A 15,403-nucleotide genomic window follows, 5' to 3' on the forward strand; every position below is an offset into this window, starting at 1 on the left:
TTAATATCAAGTAATTTTTTTATAATTATTTTGTTTATCTTAAATTTTACAGTCAACATTTTACATCATTAACCCTAAACCTAAATTATAAAATACTAAGCTTAAATTCTCCAAAATAAGGATGTGTGATTTTCACTATCAAAGATTTTTTCCCAATAATTTTTTCTAATCCTATAGACATAATTTAGTTAGATATTCATGTTTATGTTGATGCTGTCTCTCGTTTAAGTGACTCAGAAATTAAATACTTAACTTAGTCCTTTGAATTTAACTTATGTCTCCACCAACGATCACATTTTTTGAACAAAAAAGCATGGACAAAATTATAACGTGACAATTGATTAAAAAATGATGGCCAGAAAGAATAAGTTACAGCTGAATAGGAGACACTTTGAAAAAACGTGGCAGTAACTAAAAAAGCATGGCAACTTTTAATGGCCACGTTTTTTTCCAACTTTTTGACAGTTTAAAAGCATGGCAAAAAGAAAATTATCTTGTAGTATTCAATTTGGTCTAATAAATTTCAACTGATCTAAAATAGTCTATCAAATTTAACTTCGTAACTTAATTTGATTATTTAATTCTCAATTGACTTAAATTTGATCTCCTTCTCACCCGCACATACAACAAAAACAACAATAACAATAACACATTGACTGTAATCCTCATCTCCATCTCCATCTCCATCTCCGTATGCTCTTCCATGCAGCTTGACCATAAACCCTTTATTGAAATGCCCATTTTCTTCCCATGAAGAACTTCATCTACATCTAGATTTCCAATGGGCATGTACACATACGACAAAAAATTGGTTTCATGGTTTTTACAAAAACCTGGTAAGCTAAAATGTGTATATGTCAAATCCGCTCCAATGTTTGAATCTCTGCATTGATGATTGATCCATGATCATGAAAAGAGCCCCGTCACGCCAACCTATTTCTCCGCTGGCGTTTGCGCCTTTTTACAATGCATGAACCTGCTATATATATATATATATAGAGAGAGAGAGAGAGAGAGAGAGAGATTTAATTCTCAACAAATTTTAATCACTAAATCAATCCCTAATTTTTTATTGTTAGAGAAAAAATAATCCTCATATCAAATTTTAGTAAAAATTAGACAAATGAGTCACTATTGTTATCTGATTAAGATATAACAATAATTAAGATATAACAATCTCTCAAAATTTTTAAATTCTCAAATTAATCCATCTGTTTAAACGAACAATCTGATATAAAAAGACTAATTTATCTAACAAAATAAAAATTTAGAGGCCAATTTAATAATTAAAATTTGGAGTATTACTCAACGTCTTCCTTTTATAAACTTTAGTTCCATTAGGAGCTCTATCCCTTACACATTGCCTCTTGAAGCAGCCACACCCTGGCACTGCTGGGATGTGCACTGTAGTTAGTGGTTTGTGTTACATGACCAAAAGGGATAAAACTTGACAATCTAAAGCCTCACAAGTTTATAAAAATTATACAATGTGCCTAATTTACATTGAAAGTTTAGAAATTTTTTTTTTTTAAAGATAAATGACATAGAAAGCTACCTTCTACTACGTTCAAATGATTTCCAAGTTGCTAGAGATCCAAGTTTTCTGTCAATTTCAGAGATCGTTGATTCTTCTATTGTTGAACTCAAATATCATTTTCCGTATTCAAGTCTAACAAAGAAATGGCAACTAGCCAAAAACTAAACCAAATTTCATAAAGTTCTTGCACCTATAGTCTAACCTCAATGGCAACAAAAGCTCTGCCAGACATTATTGATCTGAAATGCATATCCAGATTCACTAATTCAAGAGATTTGAAACGGTGGGAAATTTTATTCTCTCCTCCTTGGGTATCTCTGCATACCTACAAGGGACAAATTTTAATAGATTAGCATTTTGTAACAAAGAAGAATGACAAAAAGGAGTTTGAAGTTTGAACACAGTTTTTTTTATTTTTTTGGTTTCTCAAGGTATTTCTCAACCCAACAGGCCAAGGACTAATCCGCCACAATACTGAACTCCATTTAAGGGTTTGCCATTGGCCAACGGATTGCTGCACACAAGGCAAAATTCAAACCCCCGACGCTTGCTTAAGCGGACTAGTGAAATTTGAACACAGTTAGCGGTTATCTTTTACATATCTTATTTGAGCTTAGGGTGTCTTACTTGACTTCCATCCCTCCCCAAATAGGGCGTGTCATTAGAAGAATGTTTTTACATCTATGGAAATTTTACACAAAACCCTTGCATCGAAATGATTTTACAACGTAAGATTCCCAGGAATTTAAAACTTTTTCACGAACCACATGCTTCCTCAGAAAATTCTAGCTCTATTACCTTTGTTATAAAAAAGAATTAAAAACAAGAGAATAATTTGAATTACCTTTGCTCATAGCCATCGGGTTGAAAAATTGGATCCCATAAAAAATCAGTGGATCCTCTTGGAGGAACAATCTTCCCCTATCATGACAGCAAAACATGAGTTAGCAAAACATCAAGTCACGCATGGAACTCCGTAACTGAATTTATTTACTTTTGCAACTTCAAGAAATAATTAGATTCATGTTTGTTTACTAAAACATGACGGTCAATTCAAAGAAAATGTGTATAATATACAACAATAAAGTCTTGTCCCACTAAGTGGGGTCGGTTACATGAATCAAACGACGACATTGTGCTTTGTCATGTATCATGTCTACAGAGAGACCATTTACATGTAGATCTCGTTTGACCACCTCATGGATGGTCTTCTTAGGTCTTCCTCTGCCTTTCGCCCTTTGTCCATCTTTCATCTCATCCACCCTCCTGACTGGATGTTCTATTGGTCTTCTTCTCACATGTCTAAACCATCTGAGATGCGATTCAACCATCTTTTTCACAATGGGTGCTACTCCAACTCTCTCCCTTATATCTTCGTTCCTTATTTTATCCAATCGCGTATGACCACTCATCCATCTCAACATCTTCATATCTGACACACTCAGCTTATGTTCGTGCTCCCCTTTAGTCGCCCAACACTCCGTACCATAAAACATAGCCGGTTTTATAGCGGTGCGATAGAATTTACCTTTAAGTTTTAAAGGCACCTTTTTGTCGCATATAAAACCAGATGCCCAACATCTCCATTATCCTGTATGATGCACCTAAGATACTTAAAATTTTTAACTTTTCGTAGGATGTTTTCTCTAATCGTCACCTCTATATTAGGGTTTTCCCTTCTCAGACTGAACTTACATTCCATATATTCCGTCTTGCTACGGCTTATGCGTAGACCATACACTTCTAGAACTTCTCTCCATAACTCTAACTTCTTATTTAGGTCTTCCCTTGACTCTCTCATAAGGACGATATCATCGGCAAAAAGCATGCACCATGGCACAAGCTCTTGGATGTGCTCTGTGAGTACTTCCAAGATTAATGTGAAAAGATATGGACTTAGAATTATCCCTGGTGTAATCCTATACTAATAGGAAATTCCTCTGTCACACCACCTTGAGTCTTCACATTAGTTGTGGCCCCATCATACATGTCTTTAATTGCACAAATATATGCAATCATTACTCTCCTCTTTTCTAAAACCTTCCATAAGACCTCCCTTGGTACTCTATCATACGCTTTTTCCAAATCAATAAACAACATATGTAGATCCCTTTTATTACTACGATACCTCTTCATTATCCTTCTTAATAGGTATATCGCTTCAGTGGTAGATCTGCCTGTCATAAATCCAAATTGGTTCTCTGTTACTTGTGTCTCTTTTCTCAATCTCCGTTCTATCACCCTTTCCCATAACTTTATAGTATGACTCATAAGCTTGATTCTTCTATAGTTTCCGCAACTTTGTATATCCCCCTTATTCTTGTAGATAGGTACCAAGGTGCTCTTTCTCCACTCATCAGACATCTTCTTTGACCTTAAAATCTCATTAAATGACTTGGTTAACCAGTTAATGCCTTTTTCTCCAAGACCCTTCCAAACCTCAATCGGGATATTATCAGGTCCTACTGCCCTGCCATTTTTCATCTGCTTTAGAGTCTCTTTTACCTCGAAATCTCGAAACCTTCGATAGTAGTTAAAGTTTTGATCTTCTTCCCTGGTGCATAACCAACCAAGGCTCGAAAGAGTCTTTTGTCCCTCATTAAATAACTCGTAGAAGTAGCTCTTCCACCTTTCATTAATCTTCTCCTCTTGAGCCAACACCTCTCCATCCTTATTCTTTATGCACTTAACCTGATCCAAATCTCTCGTTCTTTTTTCACGGCTCTTTGCGATTCTATATATAACTTTCTCCTTTTCTGCCCAAAGACTGGTAGAGACCATCATATGCTCTTGTTCTTACTTCACTTACAGCCATTTTTGTCTCTTTCTTAGCCGCCTTATATTTTTCCCAGTTATCTGCGTTGCGGCATAAAGACCACTCTTTAAAGCACTCTCTTTTTATCTTTATCTTTTCTTGTACACTCGCATTCCACCACTAGGACTCCTTGTCTCTTGGTCCTATTCTTTTAGATTCACCAAAACTTTCTTTTGCTGTTCTTCTAATAACTTCTGCTATCTCCCTCCACATCTCTTCCGCGCTTCCATTCATATCCCACTTTGCCTCTTCTCCTACCTATCAAAGGAAGTTTCTTTGTTCCTCACCTTTCATCCACCACCACCTCGTCCTTGGGTTCTTCGTATGATGTCTTTTCCTCAACTTTTGCTCAACGTGAAAATCCATGACGAATATTCTATGTTGTGTTGTCAAACTCTCTCCCGGAATAATTTTACAATTAATGCAAAATTTTCGGTCGACTCTCCTCAACAAGAAGAAGTCGATTTGAGAGCTTGTCATGCCACTCTTATAGGTTTAAGATGTTCGTCTCTCTTTTTAAAACATGTATTTGTGATGAAAAGATCAAAGGTTGAGAAAAAGTCCAAAATAGTTTTACCTTCATCATTGATCACCCCGAAACCATGGCCTCCGTGAATACTCGCATATCCAGTCACTTCTCTCCCAACATGGCCATTTAAATCTCCTCCTAAGAAAATCTTATCTTCCAAAGGTATGTCCTGAACCAAACTCTCTAGATCCTCCCAAAACCTTATCTTGTGTTGTTCGTCCGAACCCACTTGCAGTGCATATGCGCTAATCACATGGAAAGCACATCCCTCCACCACAAATTTGATAGAGATGATCTGATCTCCTACCATCTTGACATCCACTACGTCCTTCTTCCACTGATTATCCACAACTATTCCAACCCCATTTCTATTCTTCACATTTCCTGTATACCAAAGTTTGAAACCAGAAGTATCCAACTCCCTAGCCTTCGCACCAACCCATTTTGTTTCTTGTAGGCATGCAATGTTAATCTTCTTCCTTGTCATGGTGTCCACCACCTCCATGGACTTTTCTGTTAGAGTGCTTATGTTCCATGTCCCAAATCTCAACCTTCTGTCGCTCCAACCTTTACCTTTTACTTTGTGAACTTAGCTTATTTACCCTCGTCCGTTCACGAAAACGCGAGAACCCTTGCTCATTTAACACTACATCCGGGCACCAATGCAGCTGCTCTTGCTCATTTGACACCGTACTCGAGCCATACAGCACGTTGCTTCCGGGCAACGACCTAGCTTTAGCGCAATAATGTCTTTGATTCATGTCACGGGAATTCGACTATATTTTTATGTTGGTTGTCGAAGACCTAACACAACCCTCCTCCTTTATCCGGACTTGGGACCGGCTATGTACCGCAAATGTAACATAGGCGGAGTTAAAATGTGTATAATATGTGGTAGACAAAAACACCATATGGGATTTCAGAGAAATACCGGAGTTTTTCCAAGCAAATGTGATAGGTTCCCTATTTGGGCCAATCGCAAAGGAAAATACACATAAGGCATAAGCTGATTTATTATCATATGCCCTCAACAAATTGTTGAGACCTGGAAAATAAGTTGGAAATGAGTAGATCAGATTCTGAGATATCCTGAAGAAAGGCACTCAAAGAAGTGAAGGTTAATTCAGAATAAATCAGCTTACGGACAACCTTCATGACCAATCTTCTGCAAAAACCATTTGCTGCATGATTTATTAAACTCGTTAGACTATGACAAAAGATTGCATATAACCTTAGGTAGATCCACATATGAATAATATATTAGAATAATCCAACTTCTTAGTGATTAAAAACTAGTTTTGGTATTGACTAAGAGTCTAAGACTTAAGTCGTTCAGCTAGCTATACATTCAATAGTTGTTATAAGTTAAAATTCACATTTCTAACATTTTTCCCTGTTCGATTATACATCTTAACCCTCCCAAAAACTCTTCTAGTGATTTTTGAGTAGTAGAATATTTAGCTTCTTAAGAAGTATTTAAAACACTAAAAGGAAGCGGCTGTCACTGCATATCCAAACACAAAAGAACTCAGTTGCAAATTTAGTTCTTTACACACAAGCGCTTAAATTCTTTTTACACAAATAGGCCCTAACCGACTCTTCCACCCCCTTTCTATTGATCTGTAAATGTTCAACCTTTGTTAACAGCTTTTCCTGCCAAGGTTATTCTTATTCCTGCTGCCTTATTATCTATATCACTCTTATTGGCTGGTATTATTCGATTCGAATAGGTCCTAGAAGGTAAACTTTTACTGAATTACAGTCAAAGAATGTTGGACTGCAGAATTCTAATCATGTGCAAAGACAGTCATAATGGATGGGCAGAGAAACTGGGATGAATATGATTAGAAATGTCAAAAATGTGGAAAGGATTGGATTAGCTATGCATTCCCTAGGTGGAGTCTAAAACTGACATAAGTGGATAGAAAGAGATAAGTGGATTTATGATACAATATCAAGCCCAAAGCCAAACGAAAATCCATGTAACAAACCCGAGTTTGTAGGAAGATGGGTTTGTTGTTGCAGTGAAAATGCATTTCTACAACACACAGTGAATAATAAAGCATAGCACTCTTGATTCAACCCTTGTTCGAAAGTATTCAGTAGCTCCACTGGAACAAGTCTATGAAAAACATATGAGAAAGATCACTTATCATCGGAAGGAAGAAGACGGAGTGGAATTTGGCTAATTCAGAAAAAGCGCAGAGGAAGAAAATCAGATTTCAGAAAGTCAAGCGGAGGTGAGAAAAAAAGAAAGATAATCACTGTGCTATCATACAATTGGAACACTGCAAATAAGGCTGCATCAATAAGAAGTTCCAACTTTAATGTACACAATGGATCCATTTTGAGTATTTACTTTAAATAAATTCATCAACATTGAGCCTAGACCCCTTAAGAAATATAATTAACTTTAAGACCACTTGTACAACTTCTCAGCTATAGAGCTAATTTCAGGGCTGAAATAAAAACTGACAAGATAAAACATTTTCTTAACCATTTGGATGATGTATATGGTCATAATCTTACTAGAACAAATGAATCATATGCAAATGGTGAATCAAATATAAATTGGTAGCATATAGTGATTTCCACTACCAAGACAGTACTACCATCACAGATTTATGATCAAGAAATAAAAGTGGGTTTAAATTTTGATATGAACAATCTGACACAGTGCTTATTCAGCAACTATTCTTACATACAAGGGAACCCATTCCTAAAATGTTATAGAATGACCCCCTGCTTTCATTTGTCGATCTACCACCGTATTATTAACCAATTTTGAGAAATTGTCCTTTTCCTTATTCTTTTATTTTCATAGTATCAAGGTATTGGTCTTATAGAACAGACATAAAATAAAAAACACTTTTTGTGAACCCAAAAAGAGAGTAACTTAAGATGATGATAAAATGTGAAATAGAACTTACATGTAAGGCCCTGTAAAAAAAAAATTAAAAACATTCAAACAAAAGCAGTGTCAGGTTGAATACTACTCCCAACTTAGAATGATGTAAAATAAGATAATTATACCATCCTGGAAGACCTTTCATCGCATTTAAACAAAGGCAAGTGTCTTCAACCAACACAGGTCCATTAACCTTAACATACATTTGAAAAGCCATCAGAAAGGTTAAAAAATTGAGGGAAAAAAAGAAAATTCGACCCTAAAATCACACACATAATGGAATCAGTGAAAGCCAGATTGTGAGTGAATAACTGGAGCAGCCAAACGAGCCTTCTCTTTGGAGATATCTTCAGGCCCTCCTTGCATCTCTGGCACTGCAAAAACAAAACAAAACCCTTATAAGAATAAAAACAAAAAACAAACAGAAGAAAGGGTTAAATTAAAAGAATTAGAGAGAAAGAGTGAAGTATTACAGTCAAGTTTGAGGGACTGAAATGGTATGGACCGGCCCAAGATGGCACGAACTTCATCAATCTTTTTGGCATTGCCAGTTACAAAAGTAACAGGACGTGATAGTACCAATCCAGAAGCCATTTCGCCAAACCAAAGCTTCTTCCGGCTTTTATTTTGCTTCTGGTGTTAGAAGGTACAGAGAGAACCACACACCAGTAGTGTATAGTGAGTTCTTGACTCCTTGGGAATTGGGAGTGGCTATAGTGGCTGCAAGCAATGCTTTGCATCAACTATGAGAAAGAGACAAACCGCACTGTTGATAATTTATAATTTCTATCAATTGGATTTTTGACTATTTATTGTATATTGATATGTTTTGATGCTAGTGTTTTGAGTTGTTACCAAGGTTATGTGATTGTTCTTTATTGTATATTAATCTGTAATAGGCAAGTCAATTGGATTTTTTTTTTTTTCTTTAGTTGTTGTACATTGATCTATTTTGATGCTGGTGTGTGAAGGTTAGACTCCCTCATCTCATGCCACTCTTCAATTGGATTCGCACCTTGAAGCTGTGTGTCATCTTGTTGAACGAGGGACATTAAGAGTTGCCTTTGTTCTAGTGATAATGAAACTTTGGAGTTATTATGATCTGCAAACTGAGATGAGGTTAGGCTGCCTTTATCATTACATTTCTCTTTGGGAGTCATATTATTGATGCTGACTCCTTTGGATTGTTGCTTCATATGGGGAGGAAACCCATGCTTTTGGTAGCATACGTCTACCAAGTGACCGACGTTGTTGCAGAAGGAACAAATTTTGGTGTAACCTCCTCTACTAGAATTACCACAGCCTCTGTCACGTGCTCCTCTACCAAAGCCACCTCTCCCAAGTGAAGTGTTTCTCGTAGTGTCATCTCGGTTGTTGGAGTTATCACTATTGGTAGCAGCCAAAAAATTTTGTAGATTTCGAGTAACTCCATCACGCAGTTGTCTTGCTGTGTGAGCAAAGAAAAGACTTCGTTACGCTTAACCACTGCTTCAATTCTCCTCTTTCAATCCTAAAAGACCATACTCTTACATCAAAGTAGATCGTCACCAATAAAAATCAGGTTGACAATGCAACGAGCAACCAAAGCCTGCTTTGTCATACAAGGTCTTAATTTAAGGACATCCTTCTCAAACTCCCAAACTTTAGCGACACTACCAGTAATCACCGCATGAGCAAATCCCATGTTTGAAGTGATGGAAGCGATTTGAATCCCTCATAATAATGTCCCTCTCAGTAATTTTGGATATGAACTTAGCTGCATTATGGCAATCACCACAGACACGCAAGTTCTTGAATATCCTAATGGGACTTCTTGGTGGGGTGCTAATAATACCAAATGCCATTGCCAATCTCTCGCAATGACTCATCAAAATCTGCTCTTTCTCGTCATCCTCAACATCTTGCAGGACAAAACTGTAGTCCGGAACATAACCGAGGCTCTTCATTTTGGAAGCCAAAACCCTTAATTCTTCGTATATCTCTGTGCATTTAGGATGGGTTTGGTTCCCAGTGTAGAAGACTTCAACTATATTTCCCACTACAACAGAACTCCATCCAGGAATCTTCTTCAGACCGCGACCTCTGGCCAATGATCTTACTTTAGTCACCCCTTCCCATTTGCCAACGTTTGCATACATATTTGACAGCAAAACATAATAGCCAACATTTTCAGAATCAACTTCCAACAAACGACTTGAAGCAAAGGTACCCAAATCTACATTTCCATGTATTCTACAAGCACTTAGAAGAGCACCCCAGATCGACGCATCAGGCTGCATCGACATGCTGCTCACTAAATTATACGCCTTCTCCAAATATCCAGCTCTTCCAAGCAAATCAACCATGCAACCATAATGTCTTAAATTTGGCTTGATTCCATACTCTTTCTGCATCAAATCAAAACAGCGTTCACCCTCATTCACTAACCCAGAATGACTACATGCCGACAACAAAGATATGAATGTGATATGATCTGGCTCTACCCCTTCAGCTAGCATATCCTTAAAAAGTTGGAGTGCTACTTCTCCATCCCCATGAATCCCAAGAGACGATATTATGGCATTCCAAGGAACTGAAGTTTCCCGTGGAATTTCATTGAATAATGACATGCCATCAACTAACCTCCCACATTTTCCGTACATGTCAATTAGGCTGGTAGCCACAAAGACATCCTTGTACAGACAGTTCTTAATTAACCTTCCATGAATTTTCATTCCCTGTTGCAAAGCTCCAACGTGTGAATATGCAGGGAGAATGCTCACCCATGTCCCTTGGGTGGGGATTATCTTTGTACACTCTTCCATCATGTTGAAAGCATCAATTGCCTCACTTGCAAGACCATTCTGCGTGTAACCTGTGATCAAAGTGTTCCATGATATTATATCTTTAACAGGAAGTTGTTCAAAAACCGTGCAAGCACAATCCATAGCTCCCAATTTTGCATACATATTCACAAGTGCATTTCCAATCACAACATCCTTTTCAAGCCATTCATGCCTAATAATGAATCCATGAATTGAACTGCTTATCCTTCGATCACTTAACTGACCAAAGATTGAAGCCAAACTCACAATTGTCAAAAACTCAGGCTGAATTCCAACAAACTGCATCTCTTTAAACAACCTGAGTGCAGTAGTTGGATCATCATTCTGCTCGTATGCAGCAATTATAGAATTCCAAGATACCCGATCCCTAACTTCCATGTGATCAAAAACCCTCTGTGCATCCCCAAGCCTTCCAAACTTTGAATACACATTGATCAAAGCATTTGATACAAACACGTCCATCTCCAAACCATGCTTTATCACATACAAGTGAATCAACATCCCGCTAACAATATCACCCGACTGCGCACAAACAGGAAGTACACTCGACACAGTAACAGGATCCATCTTCAGCCCCTCACTTCTCATCCTATTCAAGACATGCAATGCCTCGTCAGCATTCCCATTCTGACAAAACGCGGAAATCATTGCATTCCACATACCCACATCTCGATCAGGCATTTCATCAAACAGCTCATATGCAACATCCAAAGCACCAAACCGCGAATACAAGTTGATCAATGAGGCAGCCACAAATACATCCCGTTCAAAACCCAACTTCACAACATAGCAATGTATCTTCTTGCCATCAATCAGATTCACACAAGCTTTCAACACAGGTGGAAACGTATAAAAATCAGGCCTTAAACCAGATACTAACAAGAATTCATTGAAACAGCTCAATGCCTCATGGCGCCGGCAGCTGCGAACATAAGCAGCCACCATTGAATTCCAAGAAAAGATATTCTTTCTCTGAAGCTGGTTGAAGGTGGAGCGAGAGAATGTGATGTCCCCAAGAGATGCATACAAATTAACCAGCTTTGTTGACAAAATAACATCTTGAGCTTTTCCCAGCACAATGAGAAGAGTGTGAAGCATCTTAGCGATGTTGATGTCCCTGCAAACTCGGATCAGAACGTCGAAATTGAAATCGAAATCGAAACCGGAAGTGGAAGTGCCAAGTTTGATGCTCTTGTGGAAGTGTATGGGAGTTGCATGTGCATGGTGAAGCCATCTCTGCAATGAAAGAACCTTGGAAACGAGACGAGGTTGAGTTTGGAAATGGGCACAAATGTGAGAAGTGAACACATACATAGGAGTGAAGAGTGGCATGAGATGAGGGAGCCTAACCTTCACAATGCCAGCATCAAAATAGATCAATATATAATAACTAAAAAGGAAATTCCAATTGACAGCAATTGCCAATCACAGATTAATAAAGAACAATCACAACCTTGGTCACAAGAATACTAGCATCAAAACCAAAGTTTTGAAAACTGAACCGGTCATCGAACTATTATAGTTACTGGTTCACTAGTTTACTGGTCCAACCGGAAAAACCGTTTTATAATAAAATAATAAATAAAATATAAATAAGCATACTAAAACATAATTATAGTCTAATATAAATCTTAAAATGTCATTCAAATTTAAAATATTATATCAACTAAAGTCTTATGATCTTATCAAAATACAAATTCAAAAGTCAAATAAAAAAAAAAGATATCTAAAGATTAACAAGTTAACAAGGTTTCGGCGTAAACTTTTTCAGATTAACAATGAACAGCAACAATGAGCATAATTTCAGCATAATTTTAAGAAAGGCTAATAAACCTTTTCAAATATTAATAATGAGTAGTAGCAATGAGCATAATTTCAGCTAAATTATTTTTAGCACAGCACAAAACAAAAAAAAATTAACAATGAGCAGTAGCAATGAGCATAATTTTAGCATAATTTTCAGCATAATCTTAACAAAGGCTAAATAAACTTTTTCAAATATTAACAATGAGTAGTAGCAAGGAGCATAATTTCAGCTAAATCATTTTCAGCACAGCACAAAAAAAAAGCAACAAAACAGAGTACAGCACAGCACAGTAGTAGCCATGAGCTAAGCTAATCATTCAACAATTCAATCTGAACAGCACTAACAGTAGTAGAATCCTAAATCAAAGAACAAAGAACCAAGAACGAAAAATTCAAAAAGAAAAACGAAGAAATCAATCTGAGTAGCACTAGCAGAATCGTAAACCTTCATTCTGACTTCTGAGCAGTCTGAGTAGAGGGGCAGAAGCGCGCCGGAGACAGAGGCTAGGCGACGAGCACGACGGTGGTGGGTTGGAAGAAGCTGCAGCTAACAAACGAAGAGCAGACTCTAACACACCGAGCTCGAGGAAGAAGCTGCGATTGGTGGGTTAGAAACTTCAAGCACCACGACCAAACGAAGACGGTGGTGCCTAAGCGCGACGAACGGCGGCAGTCCTTGCAGCAGTGGAGAAGCTAGGGTTTCGGTGGCAACACAAGTCTGAACTGAAGAGAAGGAGAAGATAGGGTAACTGGGTAGCGTTTCACATTTTTCTTCCCCAATTAAACTTCAAAACGGCGCCATTTCCTTCAAACCGGCAGGTTCCCGGACCGGTCCAACCGGCCAGTTCTCGGTCAGTTCAGCAGCCCTCCACCAATTTTTTTTATCGCGGTTTTACATGGCTGGCTGGACCGTTAATGCTGCCAGTTCACAGTTGGACCAGTCTGACCAGCCTGTCCTGTCTAGTTTTCATAACATTGATCAAAACTAAGGTTGCAAGAACCGAACCGGTCAATAGTTTAGTGGTTCAACCGGGATTCAACCAGTTTAATTAAATAAAAATAAAATTATTAAAAATTTTATATAATTTCAAATATTTAAATTCAATGAATTGTAAGCTAATAGAATTCAAAATTTCACAATTTCACATAATAAATTATCTATAATTTACCATTAAAAGTTCACAAACAACTTCAAACATCAAAGTTTATAATTAGAAAAATCGAAATGCACATATATGCTCCTCATCACAAATCATAATCATCACAAAGTAAACTAGCGCAACTGATCAATATTAGCTAAGAGCAATTATTTGGTATTCTTCAGACTAATTAAGGTATTCCCATATAAAGTACACTATTAAGGAAACTAACATTAAGTCATATATGATACTAAACAAACTTAACACAGGTTCATATAACTTAGAATGCCACATCCCCAAAAAAATAACATAGTGAAATTTCAGGGCTTTCAACAATTTTCTGGTCAGCTTTAGATGAAGCTATGTATTTTGCAACATTGGCGCAGCAAACAAGCTTATCAGTTTTCTCATCCGGGATTTCAACTGAACTCTTTTTCCAGCATCAATCAGAGCCAAATCCAATTGAAGAGCACAAGTATCTCAATTACATATTGACACACTCATTCCCAGCAAAGCACCAACGAGTCAGATTCAGAAAAATCAGTAACCAACAACTCAGAAATCAGAATCAATATAACAAAACTTAACAATGCAGTGAAACACATAAAGGATAACACTTATCCGCCACCAGAAGAAACAACAATAAAAACAAGTTTTTAAGTTTAACTAATTTTACTCACGAACAAGCCAACAACTAATAAATTAACTCCGAATTAGAACAATAGCACAAAAATAACTCAGAAAATTACCAATAATCAACAATAATTAAGCCAGAAGTCAGAACAAAATAACAACAATCCAGCTCAGTTAATACCAATGAACAAGGAAGAAAAATAACTCAGAAAACAAGAATTAACCCAGGAAAACAACAATCAACAATCAACATAATTAAATCCAGAAAAATAGCAATTAAATCCCAAAAATGAAACTGAACAAGCAGTGGAGCGATGGAGGCTTACAAACTCAGAAATTCAGTAACCCAAAATAAGCATAAATTAACAAAATCAGAAATCAGAAAACCAAACAAAAGTTCAAAAAACAAGCAAAATAAATTGAAGCAGCAGTGCTTACTGGCGGCCAAGCAGGAAAGTGACGGCGACGGAGGAATGGGAAGTGACAGCAACGGACGACAGGAAGTGAGCTCGGACAGAGAGTAAGGGACAGCTTGAAGAGGGATGCTGGCCTCGGACAGAGAGAGGGAGCTCGAAGAGACGACCGATCAACCTTCACGACGGCGACGCCACCGGATCAACGCGTCGAGAAGAGGAGCGATGAGAACTAAGAAGAGTTCGGCTCTGCGATGAGAAGAGTGCGACGGCACCCACGCTTTGTCCCCGCCGGCGGCGACAGCACCCTGTACTGGAGGAGAAGAGCTCGGCGATGAGGGACGGTGATGGTAGCTGGCTGGGCTTAGGGTTAGGTTTCAGAGGGTGAGAGAAAGGGTGAATGGGGGTGGGATATTTCCTCGTTCTTTTCCTTCTGATTGCAAAACAGCGTCGTTTTTCATTGATGCCCCGAACTGGAAACCATGACAAAACCCGGCTGGTTTCGGTGATTCACCAATTAACCGTTGATTTGGTCGATTTCCTTATGGATTTTTTAAGCTGTGTTTGTTTATGTAGACAGGACACTGAGATTAAGATATAGAGATATAAAATTGTATTTAACGGAAGAGATATAGATAAAGACAATGTGTCTAAAGATACTAAATTAATATATTTTGTATTTAGAAACATTAAATTTAAGGATGGCAATTTTTTCTGGCGGAGTGGGTATCCGCGGGAAATTACCCACTGGGGGACAGATTGGGGATCATTTTCTCCCCGCGGAGACGGGGGACGGGT

General features: G+C 37.7%; 1 protein-coding gene and 1 pseudogene across 6 annotated transcripts; both read right to left on the minus strand.

The window, feature by feature from the left end:
• Window positions 1-1,740: 1,740 nt before the first annotated feature.
• Window positions 1,741-8,383, minus strand: LOC112784854 (inosine triphosphate pyrophosphatase-like; annotated as a pseudogene).
• LOC112784852 (pentatricopeptide repeat-containing protein At4g33990) lies at window positions 7,751-15,149 on the minus strand. Of its 6 annotated transcripts, XM_025828182.3 has the most exons (5): window positions 14,631-15,146; window positions 12,866-13,380; window positions 8,805-11,964; window positions 8,263-8,509; window positions 7,751-8,163 (listed from the first exon to the last, which is right to left on the minus strand). In XM_025828182.3, exons 2-3 carry the CDS (start codon window positions 12,869-12,871, stop codon window positions 9,442-9,444), a joined length of 2,529 nt encoding a protein of 842 aa, XP_025683967.1. In that variant the 5' UTR covers window positions 12,872-13,380; window positions 14,631-15,146; the 3' UTR covers window positions 7,751-8,163; window positions 8,263-8,509; window positions 8,805-9,441. The 6 variants fall into 6 exon arrangements, with proteins under 6 accessions (XP_025683967.1, XP_072087744.1, XP_072087745.1 ...); XM_072231643.1 differs by having other exon boundaries at window positions 8,263-11,964; window positions 14,631-15,149; XM_072231644.1 differs by having other exon boundaries at window positions 8,263-11,959; window positions 14,631-15,112.
• Between the last annotated feature and the right edge of the window lie 254 nt (window positions 15,150-15,403).

Source organism: Arachis hypogaea, chromosome 20 (assembly GCF_003086295.3).
Source record: "Arachis hypogaea cultivar Tifrunner chromosome 20, arahy.Tifrunner.gnm2.J5K5, whole genome shotgun sequence".
NCBI classification, from domain to species: Eukaryota; Viridiplantae; Streptophyta; class Magnoliopsida; order Fabales; family Fabaceae; genus Arachis; species Arachis hypogaea.